Here is a 23912-nt window from a genome sequence, read left to right on the forward strand (position 1 = left end):
ACCTGTCGCGCACTAGACTTACCTATACCTACTCTAATACCTACATACTTCGATGCTGTAGTATAAGTCCCGCAAATTGCTATTGCGCTGCAACATTGTCTCATTAACATCGAAATGACGTCATTTTGACGTCAGCCGAAATAAAAATATACCATCAGCTCGAAACTTCAGTCTAGTGCTGACGTCACTAAAATGGCGCCCACGCGCATTAGCAATGTGCGGAACTTATACTTAGTTTTAGCCAATAGGTGTATTTGAAGTAGGAAGATCATAGATGATGATTGCTCCACCTTGGACAATAGACTGCATCATTATTAAGCGAGATGCAGCACTGAAGCATAAACGTTTATGGAAATAACAGTATTGAGTAGTAAGCAGGATTTAGTATAATATACCTAATTCAATTGTTTTATAGTTCCCATGAAAAGTGACGCACGATTCTTAATTGGGTAACTACTAACTACTTTTTGCATAATTACGCCTTCGTTAAGAAATTAAATCCCTATGAATTGTACTGAATGGCTAATATCCTACTTGATTTCGTTGTAAATGTTTTGTGGAATTTTCCGTTGGTAAATTCAAAATTCAAATTGCACACACCAATGCAATCACTTTTTAAAAAAAAATTTGATTGCAAATGTTGCCAGTAGGTAAGTACTTAATTAATTTTGAATTATACAGGACGTCATGACATCAAATGTGAAAAATGCGAAATTGAATTTTGGGACGTCTTTGAAGGCGTGATATAAGAAGTGTTAAATTACACGTCACATAATGCAGTATAACGACAGTTAATTTGAATATTGCATGGTGAATAACGACGCCGAACTAAATATCATTCAGTAAATACTTACGTAATGAAGTAAACGGTACATTGAAGTAATATTGGAGTGACGACAAAAATGTTAGTAAATAATTGCAAAAAGAGACGATGCGAGCTGGACCGGCCATTGTTAATAGCATTTGATCGCTCTTAGAGACCCTATACACAAACCGTAAAAAATATTAGTTCCCTTTTTTTACTGTTAAAACTGCCATGATAGCCGTTGTAGGTATATATCGTGACAAGGCTAAGACTTCCGCCTCCAATTCGGGATGTCGGAAGTTGAATCCTGGGCACGCACTTTTCGTAGCTATGTTCCTTTTGGTATATTATGCGTTTTAAGCAGATAATTAAATATCACTTCCTTTAACGGTGAAGAAAAACATCGCGAGGAAACCGGCATGCCTGACAGTTCTCCATAATGTTCTCAAAGGTAGTGTGAAGTCTGCAAATCCACAGTTTATCAGCGTGGCGGACTATGGCTTAACCCCTCCTCATTCCAGAGACAATGTAACCTGTAGAGGAATATTGGGCTAGCGATGGGTTGATCATAATCATGATGACTGTCAATAGGCATTGTATATATGTAAGTATATTTTGGTTGTTTTCTTTTTTACTTAGTGAGACTCCTACAAGTAAAAAATAAAAGACTTAGTACGTAAGTAAGTACCTACCTACCTAGAGGTTGCGTCTCTCGATATTTTAGGACTTACGACTTACGAGTATAATAAGTTCTAGGCAAAGTTATATTTGGTTATATTCATCAAACCATATTAGTAATTATGAACCTATGAATCAAGAAAGATAACTTGACAGTTGATGACTGAAAGAGCTTGTACATTCAAAATTAATTTGGAATAAAAAATGTTTTAGAACAGTGTAAACGGGCTTTTATGACAAAGGTGCGCGCGATTCATCCACATTAGCGCAATTGACGAACAATAGCAGGCAGGCAGTCCCGCTCAGTCCCGCGCCGGCCGTCCGCATGCCCACAACGCGCAGCCTGCTCACGCGGCGCTGGTTCCGCTCGCGCCGCACACCGCGCCCCGACGACCCCGATGACACCCCTAGACCGCTACCACAGACCATGGACCGCAGGCCACGCGTGGCCCGCGTCCTCAGCTCACCGGCTCGAGCGCAAACCGCCCCGCTCGACGAAGAATCCCTCGAGCGGGCCTATCCCTCTATGGGTCAGCTCGAGTATGTGCTCGCCGGCTCGTCGCCCCCCGCCGAAAGCGCCCCCAACATGTACGACAGCTTCGAGGAACCCCCGCTTGACCTAACTGCGCATATCTGCTCCGATTCGCTACGTCAGAGCGCTTACGAGCAAATGCGAGCGGTCGGTGGCAGACTGAGACTTCTCGATGAATTGGAATCCGGCGTCATAACAATAGAAACCGCAGTGAATACGTTCGCAGCGACGTCCGAGGCCGAGAGAAATGTCTGCCTATTTTGGGTATCCTTTCTCAAGCTTGGTCAATTTTTATCGCCGCTCATCGAGGCGGGCGCAGATCCTTTATATTTCGACGCGCTCGGCCTATCCCCATTACATGCGGCCGCGTTTAGTGGCTCGACGGAGTGTGCCAATTATTTGCTATCATGCGGAGCGGACCCCAATTATATGCCAAGATGCTTTGCACCTCTCCACTGCGCTGCATTCGGGAATTCTGTGGAAGTAGCTAACTTACTGATCAATCGAGGAGCTTCTGTTCACACGGCTGTCAAATACGTTAACTGTGAAGGTGGTCTCCTACATTGCGCCGTGCGTGCTAATTCTGTCGAATGTCTCAAGTTATTTATTTCGCACGGTGTTGACGTCAACCAGATAGAGCCCGGCGGCACTAATGCTGTTCACCTTGCCGCTGATTTGGGAATGATTCAATGTCTCGCAATTCTTCTCGAAACACCTGGAGCTGATCCCAACGTCAGAACTAGAGTAGGTGACCGAGAATCCACTGCATTGCATCTTGCAGCCGATGGTGGATTCGTGGAATGCGTGGATTTACTCCTGACAAAAGGCGCTGACTCTACTTTGAAAAATCATCGAGGTTTCACTGCTCTACATCTAGCAGCGAGATCAGCAAGTTTAGAATGTGTGGAATCCTTGCTAAGGAAAGGAAACGCAGAACCTAATTCTATGGATTTCGATAAAAGAACACCACTTCACGCTGCAATTGGAAAATCTGATAGCGCTTGTGACATCATTGAGACCTTAATAAGCTGGGGAGCGAATGTCAATCAAAAAGATGAATACGGCTTCACGCCATTGCACTTGGCTGCACTCGACGGACTATCTGCGTGCGTGGAGACATTAATTTATCATGGCGCCGATGTAACGACTCGATCTAAAAAAGGAAACTCGGCGCTTAATGTAATCGCTCGTAAGACTCCTGCGTCCCTAGCGATGATAACAAGGAAGTTGGACTGCGCTATCACATTACACCACTCGCAATCTAGCAACCGAGAAGTCGAACTTGAACTTGACTTCCGCAGCATTCTCCAGCACTGTTACCCGCGGGAAATAAGCTATCTGAACACATTTGTCGATGAAGGACAGAAGGAAGTATTGCTACATCCGCTCTGTTCTGCGTTCTTGTATATTAAATGGGAGAAAATTCGCAAATACTATGTTGCACGATTATTTCTAAGCTTCATTTTTGTTCTTTGTCTCACTTTATACGTATTAACTGCACTCGCACATAACTGCTATAATGGAAGTAAAGACATGGAAGAGACGATTCAAGAGCAAGAGCTGTGTCAAAAGCAATCTATACTTGGAGATTTACTGAGAAAGAACCCGTTCGTGATAGAAATGCAATGGTGGGTTCTCGCGGGCATTACTATTTTTGAAATATTCAGGAAAGTTTATGGTATAGCTGGTTACTCTACTGTGAAACAGTATTTGATGCAATCTGAAAACATCATTGAGTGGTTTGTAATAATCAGTGTATTCTTGATATCATACATTTACACGAATATCACATACACGTGGCAGAATCATGTAGGAGCATTTGCAGTTCTTGCAGGATGGACCAATTTGATGATGATGATTGGCCAGTTGCCAGTATTTGGGACCTACGTTGCGATGTACCAGAAAGTGCAAAAGGAGTTTGCGAAGCTTTTGATGGCTTATTCGTGTATACTGATCGGATTTACGATTAGTTTCTGCGTGATATTTCCCGACTCATCCTCTTTCGCTAATCCATTTATGGGATTCATAACTGTGCTAACTATGATGATAGGTGAACTGAACTTGGATTTGCTTCTTAACGAGCCAGATGGTAATGATCCGCCGGTGTTGCTCGAGTTTTCTGCCCAGATAACTTACGTTCTATTTCTCATGTTTGTTACTGTGGTACTCATGAATTTGCTCGTCGGTATAGCCGTTCACGATATCCAAGGACTGAGAAAAACAGCCGGTCTTTCTAAACTCGTTCGACAAACTAAACTGATTTCTTACATGGAACTGGCATTGTTTAATGGGTATCTGCCGAAATGCCTGCTGAAAATACTGCATTCATCTGCCCTAGTTTCTCCGCAGGCGTATAGAGTTGTCTTAAGTGTAAAACCGTTGAATCCTAGTGAGAAACGCTTACCAAGAGATATAATGATGGCAGCTTATGATATCGCTAAGATGAGAAAGCAGTACGGGCACACAATATCTTCAAACGGTTCAACCACTGGTGCGTATTCCTGTTTCAAAAAGTACGAAAATAACAATGACTCAGGGTACCGGGAGTATGGCTATTCGTCAGGGATAGGAAACCTTCAATCAAAATTAGATGAGACATCGGAGAATGTTCGTCAGTTGACACAGGAAGTGAAAGAGCTAAAAAAGCTGATAAATGCCCAACAGCTCGTGATACAGCAAGCCCTGGCAGGAGCGATGGATAACCGTTGATGATATAATGGGCCATTTACTTTCAATGCCAGCAGCACAAGTCAACAAACTGAAGCGAGCGCCTGTCGTATATTTTACTCGTTTAAAAGAGCATTATGGTTGCGAAATTTTTGACAGTAAAGTGATAATATTTCGGTAGTTAGAATGTTGAGAGTTAAATTGTACTTTAGATGGAGGGCGATGAGCTGTGATCGTATAAGATAGCTGATAGTGTGATTTTGTGATATACCTAAGTAATTTATCATGATATTAAATATATTTTTCAGTAAATGATATTTTATTTTACTCCATAAGCGTCATAATATAATATTACCTATGTAGTTAAAAATATAATAAATTATGAGTTTATAATTAATCGCTTATCAAGAGAAGATAATTTAATTAATAACAGCAAAATAAGGAATTGGGCAATTAAATAATCACTTATTTACCGGACTTTGTATTCTTAAAACAACGTATTATACATTATTATTATACATGTATTGTATACACTAACTTAACTATTATCATTGGTTTTTAGAATTTTAAATCAACGCAGTTTTATAATATGGCTACTTCTTCTGACAAACGTCAAACTTCCTGTCACAGAGCTGTCACTTGTCACAGAGTTCGAAATTCGAGTTGCGCGGTAAGCTCAAATGAAAACAAAGTAGAAAAACTTGAGTTTGCGATCTTGTGGCAATCGATAGCCAGAAGAGATGAAGAGAATAGCAAATCGAGATTAAGGACTCATCTCTTTCGCCCGGATCTATGCTTAAATTGGTGTATCGTGTATTGATTAAGCGTTTCCTTCCACTTCGCGAGTGTCACTCAAATGCAGGGCAGTTTTAAGATCCAACTGATAAACATGGGGACGCGGGCAGCGGCCTGTGAGTGTGTTCATGATAACTGATAAGAGTTAGGACGCCGCTTTAGGCTTTGCCGCTAGTTTGACCCCGCGTGAGCTAGGTGCGAAATTGGAACAACGGCTGCTAGGCAAGTGATGTTCCCTTTTATGTTTGTTTATTTTGTTATAATATAAATTTCTTATATTAAAGATTGAAAAGGCTTAATTGAAACTAAACAAAATATCTCCTTTACTTGTATATTTTGATAATGTGCTATTGTGTAAACTACAGTTAAAAGAATAATACCTACCGAAGTAAACAATATTTAATTCATAAAGCCTTAATTTTTGAGAAATATCAAATTTCTGTGTTAGAGGTGACATAATAAATTATCACAAAAATATTCCTTCAGTTACAATGTGATTACTTAGTATAGGGATGCCAACCCTCAGAAATGGAAATACAATATAGAAAAAAGGATAAGCGTTACTGTGAAATAAAATAATTGACTGAATAGGAGCTGTGTTTAACTATGCTAAAAAAAATTGGCGGTCAGTGAGGGATTACCAACAAGTGAAAACTTAACTTTGAAATCCCAGTGGTTTTTTTTAGATTTTCAAATTAATTATGGTAATATCAAAACGCACATAAGATACACGCAATACGCTTATAGCTGTTGACATAGGTAGTATAACATTAGCATGTCAGTGATGCAACTTTGAAGTTTTTTAAACCATCTCAACAAAAGTTTTCACTTCAAAAAAAACCAACTGAAGTAAATACATGTCCTAGCACACGTGGGGTCAAAAAGCGGCCGCATGCATGTCCATTAACGCATTTCTTTTTCAGAGGTTCCCAGGAGACCTCATAAGCTTTTAGTGTGTACCCAATGCAGGCCGCGCAGACGTGTGATAACATGCAGCTTGTTTCGGAGCCGCTGAACCTAAAAGGTGAGCTGGTGGCCACAGGCGGGTTTTTTGTGACTGTTTGCACAGTTCCAGCCCTAATTTTAGGGTTGCCACCTTTGCCCCATAGGTTTCAGGAGAAAATTTCAGTGCAGTTAACCTCCATTATGAGCAGCTTCATTGATCACTAACAGACTAATTAAGAAAAAAATGTAATTTGGCATTCAAAATTTCAAGTCATGGAAATGAAAAGTAGGTTTCTATCTAAGTAAGTTTGTAATTAACTGAAAAAAATAAATGTACCTACCTGTTTAAGGAAAATTATAGATAGATAGTTAAGTTTGAAATTGAGGATTTATATTTTTGCATTAATAAAGGAAAACATAATTTAGTAAAGGAACATTTTGTAAAATAAAGTAATAAAATCATTAACACATAAACTACCTATTGAAAGTTTTATGGGTGGCAACCCTACCTGACTCCACGCTATGCTTGGCCTCTTAAGGCTAGATGTCTTGAGTCTTCTAGCCTTTTCATGTCTACAAAGTTATAGTATTGCCATCTATAGTTTCTGAGACCTTCTGACTTCTTCCAAATATTTTACAGTTTCAAAGTTTCTACAGCATCTGTACTGAATACTGATTGTTGAAATTCTGTCGCTTCTATGATAAAATATTTAACATTTTAATGCTAACTGAGCATTATATATATTGCACCAATCTAAATATAATTTTTAAACAGAGCAACTAACTTTATCGCTAAATAGACTTGTTAATAAAATAGCTTTATTAAATTAACCAACTAAGCCTAAGCATCTCTAGCTATAATACCCTTGACTGTCATAATTTTTAGGGTTCCGTACCTCAATAGGAAAAAATCCCTTATAGGTTATAGAATCACTTTGCTGTCTGTCCATCTGTTAAAAAGTCTTTTTTCAGAAAAGTGTGGAGGTGTCAAGTTGAAATTAATATTAATATGTTAAAATACCTCCCAACCCCCACTGGGTGGGAAGACCCCACACTAGGTGGACGGACGACATCAGACGAGTCGCAGGAAGCCGCTGGATTCCGGCGGTGTAAGACCGTGGCGTATGGAAGTCCCTACAAGAGACCTATGTCCAGCAGTGGACGTCTATCGGTTGATGATGATGATGATGATGATGATGATGATGATTAAAATACCTACCTATTTAAATAGTCCCTTGAAGCTATAAAAAAACAAGTTTCTATCGTAGGTCAAAACAGACAAAAAAATATGGCCATATATTGTATGCTGCTCTCGCAACCAAATCTAAAATAGAGTAAATACCTACTTCCGTTTGGCCTAGAAATCATGAAATTTGGCGAGAAGCAAGATCTCAAAGCACATGTAAAGGAAAAAAATTGTAAAATCGTTAATTTGTATAGTACTTAAGTAGGCGACAGGCCGAGATGGCAATTCGGGTATGAGGCGGGGGGACGTCCAGCACACCCGCGCTCTCGCGCACCGAGTTAGCGTGGGGTCTGTGCAGGTGTGCGGGATGTTCCCTCCCCGATTGCCATTTTGACCTGTCGCGTACTATATACCTACCTATGTATCCTCTTCAAGGTAGGTACGGAACCCTCTGTGCATTTGACTAGTTTTTTTATAGAATGGTTATATTTTATACAAAATTTTAGTTATTGCCTGTTTTAAATACCAAGTTTACTTTGAATTAGGTAAAAGGTTACATACTCCTAATAAAATAACTAATTATGTTCAACGTAAGATGGCAATCCTAAATTCTTGTTAGTTGGTTGTAACCCTGTTACTGCGTCTGGTTACTGCACGCTGTTGATCCCGAGGTAATGTTGGTGTCTTGGTGTTGACCTGGTGTGACCCTGGGTGTTTGGTGTTAACCCGGTGTGCTCGATGTTTGATGACCCTTGATGTTGACCTTATTGTGACCTTCCTTGATGTTGCACTGAAACAATGCAGCAAAAGTAATGGTAACTTCTAGAATCTAGAGTCTATTAGGTTTATTTTACAGGATAATTAATACTTCTGGAATTTTTTGATATATTTTTTTTAAACAATTATGGACTTAGGTAGAGCTGCAGTTCTTGCTACATTTTATTTATGAAAAAAAAATAGGAAGTGTCTTCTGTCTAGAAAACCACAACCGGTTGTTTAGTTAAAAAATGCCCTGCGACATAGTGGTTGTTTAGTCAAAAAAATATTTTCTGCCGTAAGTTATTAGCTTTTAAAATTTGTTCTTTAACACAAACTAATAAGGTTCAATTTTTAATGCAACTTTATAAAAAAAAAATGACTGACTTGGAAATTTTAGTGTCTACACTCTACAAGATGGTAAGTGATTAGTTGATTATATTGGTAGGTAATTTTTGTTTCCAAATATACCTCCAGCATATTCGAATATATCTAATACCTAACTAGGATATTTCTGAAGTTTAGCTTTGATAGCAAATATGCTTAATTAAATTCTATTGAACTATTCTGATCTATCTACCTATGTGGCCTCAGCATTGGGACACACCTAAAGTTTTTTTCCTGTAGCTTTTGTTTTGTGTATGGCCGTTTCCTTCTTTATTTTCCTATTAATTATTCATATCTATATATTTAAAGTAGGTATTTACCCAAAAATTAAACTGGCATGTGTATAAGTAGTAAGTATGCATGTAAAGATTTTTACACTTACTAGATGAGAAGGCGAGGTACTATCATTTTACTTATAAAAAATATTCAAAACATCTGTCTATATAATAATGCCTACTTTAAGAGAACTATAAGCACCCATATAACAACCTGTAGCACCACGTAGCATATAGCAGCCTTTAACTTACCCATAGCACATGGAAACCTTAGAAACATCGATGTTAGAAACCCTTTAGTTGCAAAAAACTAGATCTTAGACCAACCATACACGGACAGCTTGAAGCAGTCAGGATGGACTGCTTCAAGCTGCGACTGCGTGTTGAACTACAGACTTCTACGTACGTACATACACGAACCGCTCAAGCAGTTGCAACTGCTTCGGACGGTTGGGCGGTCAAGCAGTCGCCAGGTCGACTGCTCGAGCTGTCGACCGCTCTCGCGCAGTTACCTCCGCCCGCGCTCCTCATTCCACGTCGCGCACGCTTCTCGCCCGCATTGAAATTGCTTGAAGCTGCCATCGAGCAGTTAAGCTAACTGCTCGATGGCAGCTTCAAGCTGTTGACTCTGACTCTAAGAGCGGTCCGTGTATGTTGATCACTGGCTAACCGCTCGAGCAGTCCGTGTATGACCGGCCTTAGAGTCTAATGGAGCTTTACTAAAAACTTTTCGGTGTTATTTATTTCTTAGTCATTAGTTTTTCGGTTTGCACAACATGAAACCATGGTTCTTGATTCACTGACAATATTGCTATGAAAGTAACTTCCACTTTTGCTGGGACTAGGGCGCCGTCCTGTTATCACCGCTCGTGCGATGATGCGATGCAATTTCATCGTGCGATGAAATACAATATGAACTCATCGCATGATCGCGCGCTCTTCAATAGCACATTCAGTAGAACAAAGTTTGTTTGCGCGCTACATTACGCGCTTCAAAAAACCGGAATCGCGTATACAGGCATATTTCGACGTGTTCGCTCGAGGAGGCGGAGGTGTCTCTCGCGGCTCGCGCTTATACGAGCTTAGAAGCGCGTCAACGCTCGTACGAGTAGAGCGTGTGCCAAATGGCGCGCCTACACGCGCCTACATGCGCTTCCAAAACCAGCTCATACGCGCGTATAAACGCTAGTCTGAAACCGCTCTCAGGGTCTAGATTCGTGCTAACCAGTGTATCAAGAACTATGAGTGACTGATGAACTGTGAGTATATGTCTTGTCCATAAGGCAGGCACTGATGAGTCATTTTACAGTCACGGCGAAGATCCGGAGCCTATACGACTGCCAGCTGCGGCTGATGCACAACATCCAGCCGCTGCCTTCTGGCATTGACATCGCCAACACCGTCAAATACTTCTCACAGACTCTACTGAGTAAGTAACTTTTATTTCGTACTTGCTGATTCCCGCGATTTTGACCGCGTGGAATTAGGTTTTGTAATAATCCCGTTTGAACTCTTTGCTTTTCCGGGATTAAAAGTAGCCTATGCCCTTCCCTGGGATGTAAGCTAACTCTATACCAAATTTCACCAAAATCGGTTAAACTGTTGAGCTGTGAAAATCTAGCAGACAGACAGACAGACAAGCTTTTGCATTTATAATATTTGCCGATATTTCAATTTCGACTCAGTTGCATTAGTCGTGGTCACAACGGGACTGCAGTGCTGCGAGAGGTGAAGTTAGAATCATCAGCAGTAACGATCTACCCTCTTTTTTGTTCCTTTCACTGAACTTCCTATTTTTAGTACCTATTTTTTAGGTGTTCTAAAAGATGTCCCGCGTTCTCCCCTGGAAATGATTCGGGACGCAGACAACGACGCGGAGAGGATGGGCCTGTACCCCAACTTGGATTACAAGGGGCTGTTCAACGCCATCTCACAGCTCGTCGACTCGGCGCCTCACTTGCAGTATGGCATTCAAGGTCAGTGTACCATCTATACTTGTTGGTTCAGAGCAGATGTTCTGTTTGGTGACCATCTTTTTGTAGAAGGGCGTATAAGCGTTACTACCTTCCGGAAAAAGATCAGAGTTACTCCTAAGTTGCAAAAATTCCTTCTTAAAAAGCATGACATGTTTTGAAAAAATTGGACCATAGGCAACTCCGTAACCTGTATCTGTTCAGCCTTCGGTCAGGCAGTGCTACAGTGCCTAGGCTGTATCCTGCCGTTTCTGGAGTAGGTACGACATGATCGACAACCTGCCCTACTTGGTAGCATACTCTGTGGCCGTGTTTCCAGCTAACTTACATCAGGAGATATTTACACTTCGTTAAAAGATGGCGCCCTAAAACAGCTGTCCTGTTTGGCGACAATTTTTTGGTGGAAAGACGTATGAACGTTACTCCTTTTCGGAAAAAATCTGTGAGAAAGAGACTCCCAAGTTGCGCCTGAAGAATTTATAGTTTACTTCAAAAAGCTTGACATTTTTTGGAAAACAGGACAAGGGGCAACTTTAAAAGCTATATCTTTTCGTACAGCGTTCGGTCAGGCAGTGCTCCAGTGCCTGGGCTGTATCCTGCCGTTTCTGGAGTACGACATGATCGACAACCTGCCCTACTTGGTAGCCTACTGCGTGGCCGTGTTCCCAGCCAACCTACATCAAGGGATATTGAATCTGCTGTGCTATTACATACTGCCTTTTACTATCAGTAAGTATTTGGATAGTAATTTTGATATTGAAAACTATCTTTATTTTCATAACTTTTTCGCTACATATTAAACCGCATACAAAAATTGTCGTAGGAAAATATTTGATAATTAATAAATGTAACAAAAAAAATACACATACAACAAAAAACAAATAGGTTGTTGTGTTAGTTTTTAATCTTCATTTCTGTTCTGTAACTATTGTATCATAAAATACAGATCAGTACCCATATTATAAATGCAAAAGTGTGTTTGTTTGTTAGTTTGTCCTTCAATAACTTCGCAATGGAGCAACAGATCGACGTGATTTTTTGCATGGGTATAGGATAAAGACTTGCGAGTGACATAGGCTACTTTTTATCCTCGAACGAAAACGCGAGCCTCAGCTACCAGGACAATAAAAAAGATATATTAAAGATATATCTTTAAGCAGTATCGTCCTTTTCCAAATCCGCAGAAAGTGGTGCGGTATTATAACATTTGTTTTTCTTTTCTAGCACGACGATACTCTGGTCTGGAGGAAGAGAGTGAGGCGTCTCAATCCGTTGGAGCTATAATAATGATGGTGTTTCAGCATTCGAGCAACCCAGGTAGGATGATTTTAGCAATCTATCCTAAAATTGTAAAAAGGTAAAGTTTGGATGTAGGGGATAATGTCCGGAACTAATGATACAATTCTGAAAATGATTGCACTGATAAATAGCTACATTATCCCCGAGTGCTATCGGCTAAAAATTATACGAAGTCTCGCGAAAAAGCTTTACTAAGGCCATTACGATCGTGCGAACTGGACCATAAATAATTTTTATCAGACTTCTCGCTCGCACTCGTTGTGTGTAACAGTAAAAAAAGGACAGTAAAAGAAAAAGAATGTCGAAAGTCGATAACAGGTTATAAAAAGTGTCCATACTTTTACCTGCGTCTACTACCTATAAAGTCCGAACGGCATCCCTTTATCCATAACGACATCTGTGGCATTCTCACAACCTTATGATCGTTATGATTAATGACCCCGTTCGGACGTTCGTAATGGCCTTAGTATAGTATCTTTTTAAGTTTATTTATTTGTTTTTATTTTGTTGCACCTTTTCTGTCATAGAACCTCGGAGCATATATTCTACTTCCATCAAGCATCATCCTTTTATCCCACCAGCTCATCACTGCCAACTCCTCGAATGTCTCATGTCCATGAAGCAATGGGTGGTAAAGGACGTGCTGTGCGTGATCGCGTACGGCACGTGCGGCGCGCGCGTGTCTGCGGCCAAGCTGCTGTTCTACTACTGGCCGCCCTTTGACGCCAAACTGTTCGATAGGAAGGGGCTGCTGTGCAAGTTTGCCAGTGAGTATCTGCCTTTACTGAAGTCATTTGACACGCACTACAGTGTCTCATGTCCATGAAGCAATGGGTGGCAAAGGACGTGCTGCGCGCGCATGTCTGCGGCCGAACTGCTGTTCTACTACTGGCCGCCCTTTGACGCCAAACTGTTCGACAGGAAGGGGCTGCTGTGCAAGTTTGCCAGTGAGTATCTGCCTTTACAGGAGTTATTTGACACTTGACAGGACTGAAATATTTTCTTCTGACGACAGTGGAATGGTAAAGCTTCATGGACTATCGAATTCTGTGACATTGTCTGTCGTTATTGAACATGGCATACCCTATTCATCATTTAAAATGTGTGATTACAATTATGCGTAAGGGTAAGAAAACCTTTTCTATGTAGATGATCTGGTGCCGTTCCTCTGCCAGCGCGACATGTGTCCCAACGCTGGGACGGCGGAGGCGGCCAAAGTGTGCTACGACCACTGCATCAGCGTCACCTTCGCCTCCGACACCCCGCCGCCCCTCTACCTCTGCATCGAATGCGCCAATGAGATACACAGGTATTCTAAGAAAACGTTCTTAAAAAAACGTAAAAGCTTCTTGAGACAAAACAAAGTTGGCAGTCAATAATCGATTAAAATAAAAATCGATTATTTTTGTAATATAATAAATCTATTTAACTGTTAATGTTTCCAGGGAACATCCAAACCAAAGGTTTTTCGACATCTTGCACCCACAACAGCAAGTGTCGATGGTGTGCGAAAACAAAGTAAGTTTTAAACTAAGCATAATTTTACGGTGTAGACTTGAAATATGTATTTCATGTGCCTCTTAGTAGTCAGAGAGGTACCTATTGAGAACTCACTCGCCATATTAGTTCTGTGTGTTAACTATCATGTCAAAAGTATCATATACACTTAGATCAAGGAGTAATATCGTACTTTTGTCATGTCAGTTGAAACATAGAGCAAACTAGCTTATGCTCGCGACTTCGTCCGCGTGGACTACATAAATTTCAAACCCCTATTTCACCCCCTTAGGGGTTGAATTTTCCAAAATCCTTTCTTAGCGGATGCCTACGTCATAATAGCTGCAAACTTCAGCTCGATCCGTCCAGCAGTTTGAGCTGTGCGTTGATAGATCAGTCAGTCACCTTTTCCTTTTATATATTTAGATATGGCAAATATTCTCAATATGTATAAGTAACATACCAAAGACATCAAAGACAAAGACATGTTGTTTTTCCAGAACTGTCGTTCACAAGACAAGGCCGCATACTCGATTTGCTTTTCCACCGAATGTGCGAGCTATAACGGAAACCATCCCATACGGTAAATCTTTCTTGTCTTTCAGCTATGGCATTAAGAATTTGATTTTTACACTAATAGGGTCTTGGACTGTAGTAATAGGTATAATGATGTGATTTTTGTTTAGCGGTAATTTATGGGACTAGAGAATTCATGACAGAAAATAATTTAAAAAAAACATGATTTTTATTTATTTACGTTAATAATTAATTATTTTAAATAATTAATTATTAGCGTCACGCTGTACGGAAAGCGAATAATGACGTCACAATGCGTAAACGACAAATATTTTTCAATATTTTAACATAAAATTAGAGTAATTTCTGCTGGAGAATATTTTTTATGCCAGGCTACCTGTGTCAAATGTACTAACATTTGACGCCTGCTAGTGACGTCGAAGCCTCAACGTGTTGTTAGAAGTTCCCTAATTGTCGTGAGCTGTGCTATTGCTAAGTGGTCCTACAAGGTTTCGATGTTTTCCATTGTTGAAGTACTGACACCTAAAAAGCGGTACCTTTGCAGCTACTGCCAGCAGTGTCACGGCAACCGCCACAACAGCCGCCGCGGCGGCGACCACGTGGTCCACACGAGGCTACCCCCCGCTTGGCAGATGGACAGCGACATGCAGACCAACCTCGTGGAAGCCATCATCAGGTAATTTTCTGACTAACTGAATTTCGGCCACCGCAACCATCTCTCAATGAAGACTGGCCATCTTAAACCTTTGTGGGTTTTCGCTCAAGGGCAAATAAGAATTTTTAAATATTCTTTAAAAAAACTTCGCTGGATACATTATTTATCATCATTATGATAAACCCATAGCTGGTTCACGGTACTGCAGAGAACGGGTCTCCAAATCTAAAATGATTGCTCTCAGAAAAAGTCACCAAAAATTAATGCTGGTGTTTGATGAAATTGGGTATTTTACCCTTTTTTGAAAAGTGTCTTAATTTGATCCTAAAGTGATAATAAACTACAAAAAAAAAAAATTACAAAAACTTTGTTCGATCGAAAAGTGCAATAAAAATGCAATCTTGCATTTCAAATATCGCCGCGAAAACGCTACCCGGTATCTTTTTAGGTTCATGAGCTGTCATGGCGTCACACGGATTGGTAAGCAAAGGTGTTTTCTTACTGATATACATTATAAGTTCAATCCATGTGACGTCACAGTCGGAATTAACATGGCGGCTACGGTATCATGCGTTTTGGATATTTGTAGAACAGATAAAAAAGTGAAATCATTAAAATGAATTATAAAATTCAATATATAATTTTAAAACTGAAATTAACACTTTTAGATTGCTTATTGCTAATACTATCACCTTGTTTATATATATTTAGATTTTTCTCGCTTGGTGTAAAATACCGTATTCTTGGCTAAAATTAATTCATCCTCAACAGCCTCCTGAAGGAAGCAAAGCCAATAAACATGGAAGATCCAGACAGTTCCACGGAGTCTATCAAGTCAACCCTCAGCGTCAATCTTCCTGATCCCATACCGGTTGAAGATAGGCAACTACTCGGAAGGTCAGTGCACCGCATCTCACATAATTATTATTTCATCATAATCATTATGATTAATCCATCTTTGACCTCCTACTGAGAACGGACCTCTCATCTCAGAATGAGAAAGGCCTTAAGGGCTATTACACCATCCTAAATTTAGACGACTAAATGATTTTGTTCCGAACTTCAGAACATTGTTATGTGTGTGTTACACTGCTCTGAAGTTAGTACAGCTCTGAAGTTAGCCCCTACAGTCTGCCAGTGGCCCAGTGCGGATTGGTAGACTTTGCATGCATTTTAGAATATTATGGAGAACTCTGAGGCACTCTTTCAATGAGGTGTTTCTCTTCTGACAAGTTTAATGGCTAACCTGGCTAAATTAATGAACGATTTTTTTCAGGTATGGAGTATGGTTAATGGTGGGTCTGTGTACACCGAACTCTGACACGCCAGATGAAGTTTTAGGACGCCTTTTATCAGTCCTGTTTCATTGGTTCCATGTCACCTCTTTCTCGTATACTGGTAAGTTGATTTTGACATTAATTGTCTTAACATAACAAAGTTGGTGTTTTAGCTAAGTCAGCCCCTATTTGCTCGTAAAATTCAAGTAATTTGTTCAAACATATTACTCTTTTCAGTCCCTTTTTAATGGCTTCTCAATATACCTTGACTTCTAAAACAGCAATAAAATTGTGATTACAAATACTATAGCATTTTCCACACACACAACAGGTGAAATAGCTAACACAGTGGAGAAGTTGAAATCGGAACACGTGTGTCCATGGTTGCGCAACATTGCGGACAAACATCGCAGAGTGCTGACATCTTGTCTTTTACCGCATCCTCCACAACACATGCGCGTGGCGGGACATTGGGACAACCTTGGCTCCAAGATCGCGCACCTTAAAGACGGACTCAACAGGTATGTTGACTCATAGAGTAAGTGTCGAGTAAGTTTGTCCTTGTTTGCAACATTGCTGACAAACATCGCAGAGTGTTGACGTCTTGTACTTTTGCCGCACCCTCCACAACACATGCGCGTGGCGGGACATTGGGACAACCTTGGCTCCAAGATCGCGCACCTTAAAGACGGACTCAACAGGTATGTTGACTCATAGAGTAAGTGTCGAGTAAGTTTGTCCTTGTTTGCAACATTGCTGACAAACATCGCAGAGTGTTGACGTCTTGTACTTTTGCCGCACCCTCCACAACACATGCGCGTGGCGGGACATTGGGACAACCTTGGCTCCAAGATTGCGCACCTTAAAGACGGACTCAACAGGTAAAGTATAAGGCATTACGATGGTTAAAAATCGATTATTTTTATGTGTTCACTCTTGAGCAGATATCATGGTTTTTGGTTAAGTTGCTGTACTGCCTTGTATTGTTCCCAACAATTTTTGTTTATGCGAAAATATTTGGATACGAATTACGCTGGCCATACACGATCAAGTTTACTAGTCAAGTTTGCAGCGGACTTGAAGCGGCGTCCAATAAACTTGACGTTGTATGGTTGTAATAGCTATCAGTAGACTGGACGCCGCTTCAAGTTCGTTGCAAAATTGATCGTAAATGACCAGCGTTAGTTTCGAAATATATTAGCTGGTTAGCCCATAATCTTGGCAGCCGTGTCTCTTTTAAACCATTTTGTGCTTGCTGATATGTTGCCTCCTAGAGATTTGACCAAAAAACTAGGGTTTTTATAGACTACCATACCCTTTCTAGTTTAAGGGCGCTTCTTTCTTACAATATATTGTCCCGTCAGTTTGACATTGCTTTAATATATATTCAATATTTTTGTCACAGGTTATACTGCTTGATCCCGTACGGTATAATCACGCAGTCGATTTGGGACTACATCATGCCGCATTGGATGGAAGCTATTTGTGAAGACGTTCCCGAAAAGGTATAATTTTGTTTATCATTAACAACGAAATTTTTATCTTATTTTGAACTAGCTTATGCCCGCGACTTCGTCCGCGTGGACTACAGAAACTTCAAACCCCTATTTCGACCCTTTAGGGGTTGAATTTTGAGAAATCCTTTCTTAGCGGATGTCTACGTTATAATAGCTATCTGCACGCCAAATTTCAGCCCGATCCGTCCAGTAGTTTGAGCTGTGCGTTGATAGATCAGTCAGTCAGTCAGTCAGTCAGTCAGTCAGTCACCTTTTCCTTTTATATATTTAGATATAGAGAATAGGCATCAACTTGGTAAGCGTGTTCCAATCTCCACACAAACCACCACCTATAGACGCCTAATAGCCGGACACCCCGATCGCCAAGCTTAGGCAGTTGCTTAGCATAAAAGTCTGTCCACGCCCGTTCGGTACCCTCATTTCACAAATTGTCTTGACTACGTGACTTTTGTGTTCACCAATCACAACAAAGCGTTCTCCCCTGTCCCCCGCCAACATTTTACGATCTTGTTTTCATGCAAAACCTTGTATATGCGTACTCTTGAGGTTAAATTCTCTGTGCCTCCTCATAATTGTATTTTAAGCATGATTGTCATCAAGCGCAAACCTATCTTCTTCTTCGTCGTTACGCTCTTGACAGAGCGATTGTGGTCATCACTGCAGTGCCGGGGCACGCTTAGCAATGCGTCTCCATTCTTCTCTGAAGGCTGCCCTCCTGTGTTTTTTTTTTCAGGAATTGTTGGAACTAAAAGTGTCGGTAGCGAAGATCTTAGAGCCGGACGGCAGCATGGTGGGCGTGGACGAGCGCAACTTGTACAACTTCGCGATCCTCAAGGCGTCCGACAAGCCGCGACCTGACACCGTCCTGCCCGTGCTGGAGTGGTTTCAGGTAAAAACTCATTACTATAGTCGACGCATTTTAAACTGAGTCGTCGAGTTATCTGTCTGTTTCGCTCGCACTTAACTACGACCTGTAAGTGCGAGCGAAATAGACAGATAAAATAATAGAATAGAATATTTTAGCGTTTAAACTACCGTGAGTGATTTCCATTCTAAATACTATCTGTCCCGGCTTACTCACGTGTGTAGTCGACGTTTGCTGAGTCAAAACCGCGGCGCGTGCGCGGACGGACTCCCTTGAAAAAGGACCCCGGATGGGTTCGAAACTAGTCGGGCTAACGTCGACTACACACGTGAGTAAGCCGGGACAGATAGTATTTAGAATAGAATATGTTTTTATTCATGTAAACTTTTTACAAGTGCTTATGAATAGTCAGGTAGTTTTTATTTACCACTGGTTCGGAATGCCGTTCCTACCGATAACTCGACGACTCAGTTTAAAATACATCGACTATAGATGTCGTCCGCGTGGATTTAAGTTTTTTAACAATCCCGTGGGTACTCTATGATTTTCCACGGTAAAAAGTTGCCTATGTCTCACGGTCTTTAACTACACCCATGCGAAAAATCACGTCGACCCGTTACTCCGTTGCGACGTGATTGAATAACAAACCAATAAATCAACAAACACGCTTTCGCATTTATAACAGGTATTGATCTACATTGGTTACAATGTTTGAAGCACGCTCGAAGGTGTAAGCCCCGCACCAATATCTATGTAATCTATGTTCCTATGTGTATCACCATCATCATCATCATCATCATCAACCGATGTCAACAAGAGACCTATGTCCACGGCTGGACATAGGTCTCTTGTCCGCCTGAATCCAGCGGCTCCCTGCGACTCGTCTGATGCCGTCTGCCCAAGACGGTCCGGCTAAGAGTGAGGGATCTTCCAACGCTGCGTGTTCCGGTGCGAGGTCGCCACTCCAGCACCTTGAGACCCCAACGTCTATCGGTTTTACGAACTATTTTACGAACATTGCCACTTCAGCTTCCCAATCTCCGAAACTCCGCACATAGCTCTCTCCATCGCCCGCTGAGTGACTCTGAGCTTTCTTATGAGGCCCATAGTTAGCGACCACAAACGTATAGTCTTCACTTTTTAAAATACAATTGTATGAGCTTTGCCTAGCTGGAGTTTTAAAATATCTTTGTTGGTTTCAGACAATATCGTTGCTTGAGGTGAAGATCCCCTTGTCGACTCTGTTCGATCTGTTCAGCCACTGCGTTGTCAATCTACCCGAGAAGATTTGTAAACCACCACCTGGTAAGTACGTACATTAGGAGAATCATTATCAAATAATTTCTTAGGTACCCAATTACTATGTAACTAGAGTTTGTTGCAACTACAGTATTCAGACCTCTTTGGATCCCATAGTACAACAAGAAACCTTTATAGCTTCGTCTACAGTGCGACAAGGCTATCTTGGCGCGTGGCGAAAATCGGAACTAACGTTGCCGTCAAGTGTCCACTTTGTTCTTGTTTGAATATTCTAAGCCTTTGTTCTCCAACAGCGCCCCCCTGTCAATGTCATTCAAGTGCCAAGAGAGCCTTGTCGCACTGTAGTCATCCTCTCCTCTATTTGTGTGCCACAGCAATTTAAAAAATAAACTATAAAAGCTATAAAGTTGTAATTTAGCAGAGTTTTAAAAACTTGTTACCGCTACACAGAAGCGCAATACATTTTTTAACCATAAAGTTCATTCAGGTTCATTGAACATATTCATATTCATATTATTTTATTTGCCACGAAAGTGAGAGTTAAAAAAATGATTTGTTGATAGGTAATTCAAAATCATTATTAGTTTCTTTTGAAATCAAAACCTACTGTTTACGAAATGGAAAAGAAACTGCCAAAGCTTTTAGCGTTATAAGTGCCGCAAATTGCTAATGCGCGTGGCCGCCATTTTAGTGACGTCAGCACTAAACTGAAGTTTCGAGCTGATGGTATATTTTTATTTCGGCTGACGTCAAAATGACGTCATTTCGATGTTAATGAGACATGGTTCCAGCGCAATAGCAATTTGCGGGACTTATACGAGTGTTCTGACTTCTGACACGACTTGACCAGTTTTTTTAAACAAGTCTAACTGAAATTGCAATTTCTACAAAATTTAAGACAGGTTTTTAATTGCAGACGACAATAAGCTAAAGGAAAATGGCAACAATGAGCAGACATCTAACAACGAGAAGGACAAAGACAAGGATGATGAAACTAAACCTCAGAATCTGACGTGTTGCATACTGATGCTGGATATATTACTGAAACAGGTAAGGCACAACGTGACCTTATGTACTAAATCTAAATATATGAAGGAAAAGCTGACTGACTGACTGACTGATCTATCAACGCACAGCTCAAACTACTGGACGGGCCGGACTGAAATTTGACATGCAGACATTACTATACGTACATACTATTATGACGTAGACATTCGCTGATTTTTAGGGTTCCGTACCTCAAAAGGAAAAACGGAACCCTTATAGGATCACTTTGTTGTCTGTCTGTCAAGAAACCTACAGGGTACTTCCCGTTGACCTAGAATTATGAAATTTGGCAGGTAGGTAGATCTTATAGCTGACATTTTGGGAAAAATCAGAAAACCGCGAATTTAGGGTTAGATCACACAAAAAAAAAAAATTGTGGTCATGAACTAATAATTAGAATTTTTTAAACTTGGAGTGGTAAGTGGAGTATCATGAAAGGTCTTTACCTGTACATTCTAAAACAGATTTTTATTTATTTTTATACATCATAGTTTTTGAATTATCGTGCGAAATGTCGAAAAAATACGACTGTAGTAGAACCCTCATTGCGCGAGCTTGACTCGCACTTGGGCGGGTTTTGGGGGTGAAATAGGGGTTTTAAATTTGTGTAGTCCACGCTGACGAAGTTGCGAGCATAGCTAGCGTCCCTGCTGAGCAGGCACGCTCTCTCGAAAGAGACTCAAATGAGTCTAGTGGACGGCTATCGTCGATGATATTGGGTGTCAAATGTGCTGTGTGTGATTTTCGGTGATTGGGGTGTCATGTCTGAGGACGTTTGTGAGTCAGTCAGCTTATTTTTTGTGTTGGATGATGGAACAGATGGAGCTGCAGCATCATCGCATCAACATACAGAGCGTAAGCAGCGAGGCCACGAAGCTGTTACGTTTGATGCTCAAGTCCAACCAAATGAACACTATTGAACATGGTAAGTTTTTTGACTGAGAAATCTCTTTTTTTTTAATTTATAGACTAGCGCTTGGCTGCAATCAGACCTGGTGGCAAGTGATGATGCAGCCTAAGATGGAGCGCGCTTGCAGGCTAAGATGGAGCGCGCTTGCAGGCTAAGATGGAGCGCGCTTGCAGGCTAAGATGGAGCGCGCTTGCAGGCTAAGATGGAGCGCGCTTGCAGGCTAAGATGGAGCGCGCTTGCAGGCTAAGATGGAGCGCGCTTGCAGGCTAAGATGGAGCGCGCTTGCAGGCTAAGATGGAGCGCGCTTGCAGGCTAAGATGGAGCGCGCTTGCAGGCTAAGATGGAGCGCGCTTGCAGGCTAAGATGGAGCGCGCTTGCAGGCTAAGATGGAGCGCGCTTGCAGGCTAAGATGGAGCGCGCTTGCAGGCTAAGATGGAGCGCGCTTGCAGGCTAAGATGGAGCGCGCTTGCAGGCTAAGATGGAGCGCGCTTGCAGGCTAAGATGGAGCGCGCTTGCCTAGAAGATGCCTATTCAATCTTGAAATGAAATGAAATGAAATGATTTATTTGTTTTAAAAGGTCTTTTTAAAATTGTGCCACGGACCCTGAAGTAAGTTTGCAAAACCTGTATCTCAGGGTCCCCGCTCTCCCTCCTCCATCATTAACGAATAAACACTTATACAAAACTAAATTTAGTGATATGATATGAATATGAAACTTAAAAATACGTGTGTGTGTGTGTGTGTATGAATGTGTGTGTGTACATATGTGTATCAGTGTGTATTGTATGTGAGTGTGAGTGTGTGTATGTAATCTTGACTTGAAGGTACCCATATTATAATTGGAGGGGAAAACTGATGCTGGAAGGGTGTTCCAAATCTTAGCGGTTCGAATCAGAAATGAGGAGGCAAATCGCTTCGTACGTATCCGTGGAATTTCGACTACGTACGGGTACCATGGCGATGCCTTGCGATACGATCTCGCAAAATATTTATCCAACGAAATATTACTTTCAACAGGGTATACTAAATCTTTATTCGGTTAATGTTCAGGAAATGCCCCGTTTTTTTTTTTCAAAACTTAAATATGCTTCCATTTAGTGTTTCTGTCTATTGCTAATAGATATCCATCTGTATGTCACAGCTACTTCAAAAATAAGCTGCGTAATATAATAGAATATATTTTTATTCAAATAAAGTTTTACGAGAGTGAATCGTTAAAATAATTGAACACTGGTTCGGAATGCCGTTCCTACCGAGAAGAGCCAGCAAGAATCACAAAATGATTGAATTGCGTGTGTGTAGCGGAGTGCCGGTCGGCCGGCGCGTGCGCGTACTGCGAGGCGGCGGCGCTGTGCCACCAGCTGGCCGTGCGGCTCGTGCGCACGCTCGTGCCGCGCGCGCCCGCGCACCACTCCGAGGTACGTACTGCGAGGCGGCGGCGCTGTGCCACCAGCTGGCCGTGCGGCTCGTGCGCACGCTCGTGCCGCGCGCGCCCGCGCACCACTCCGAGGTACGTACTGCGAGGCGGCGGCGCTGTGCCACCAGCTGGCCGTGCGGCTCGTGCGCACGCTCGTGCCGCGCGCGCCCGCGCACCACTCCGAGGTACGTACTGCGAGGCGGCGGCGCTGTGCCACCAGCTGGCCGTGCGGCTCGTGCGCACGCTCGTGCCGCGCGCGCCCGCGCACCACTCCGAGGTACGTACTGCGAGGCGGCGGCGCTGTGCCACCAGCTGGCCGTGCGGCTCGTGCGCACGCTCGTGCCGCGCGCGCCCGCGCACCACTCCGAGGTACGTACTGCGAGGCGGCGGCGCTGTGCCACCAGCTGGCCGTGCGGCTCGTGCGCACGCTCGTGCCGCGCGCGCCCGCGCACCACTCCGAGGTACGTACTGCGAGGCGGCGGCGCTGTGCCACCAGCTGGCCGTGCGGCTCGTGCGCACGCTCGTGCCGCGCGCGCCCGCGCACCACTCCGAGGTACGTACTGCGAGGCGGCGGCGCTGTGCCACCAGCTGGCCGTGCGGCTCGTGCGCACGCTCGTGCCGCGCGCGCCCG

The 23912-nt window shown here is 42.1% G+C and overlaps 2 protein-coding genes across 2 annotated transcripts in view; both read left to right on the forward strand.

Moving 5' to 3' along the window:
- The first annotated feature begins 1776 nt into the window (after positions 1–1776).
- Positions 1777–4997, forward strand: wtrw (water witch). Its single transcript, XM_034980117.2, has one exon. It carries the CDS (start codon positions 1809–1811, stop codon positions 4722–4724), a length of 2916 nt encoding a protein of 971 aa, XP_034836008.1. The 5' UTR covers positions 1777–1808; the 3' UTR covers positions 4725–4997.
- Positions 4998–5338: 341 nt separating this feature from the next.
- unc79 (UNC-79 domain-containing protein) overlaps positions 5339–23912 on the forward strand; it is a 56633-nt gene continuing 38059 nt past the window's right edge. Inside the window, exons 1-20 of the mRNA XM_069505936.1 lie at positions 5339–5593; positions 6401–6501; positions 10336–10455; positions 10841–11002; positions 11558–11728; positions 12224–12316; positions 12880–13065; positions 13448–13607; positions 13744–13816; positions 14296–14378; positions 14877–15008; positions 15759–15884; positions 16264–16385; positions 16596–16785; positions 17670–17769; positions 18515–18670; positions 19849–19951; positions 20823–20956; positions 21773–21878; positions 23167–23282. Of these exons, the coding sequence (XP_069362037.1) occupies positions 6441–6501; positions 10336–10455; positions 10841–11002; positions 11558–11728; positions 12224–12316; positions 12880–13065; positions 13448–13607; positions 13744–13816; positions 14296–14378; positions 14877–15008; positions 15759–15884; positions 16264–16385; positions 16596–16785; positions 17670–17769; positions 18515–18670; positions 19849–19951; positions 20823–20956; positions 21773–21878; positions 23167–23282 (2394 nt within the window). The 5' untranslated portion in view covers positions 5339–5593; positions 6401–6440. The remainder of the gene's footprint in view (positions 5594–6400; positions 6502–10335; positions 10456–10840; positions 11003–11557; positions 11729–12223; positions 12317–12879; positions 13066–13447; positions 13608–13743; positions 13817–14295; positions 14379–14876; positions 15009–15758; positions 15885–16263; positions 16386–16595; positions 16786–17669; positions 17770–18514; positions 18671–19848; positions 19952–20822; positions 20957–21772; positions 21879–23166; positions 23283–23912) is intronic.

This window comes from Maniola hyperantus, chromosome 21 (assembly GCF_902806685.2).
Source record: "Maniola hyperantus chromosome 21, iAphHyp1.2, whole genome shotgun sequence".
Taxonomy (NCBI): Eukaryota; Metazoa; Arthropoda; class Insecta; order Lepidoptera; family Nymphalidae; genus Maniola; species Maniola hyperantus.

Coding starts and splice junctions, on each gene's coding strand:
- wtrw (XM_034980117.2), top strand. CDS start 1,809: ATGCCCACAACGCGCAGCCTGCTCACGCGGCGCTGGTTCCGCTCGCGC.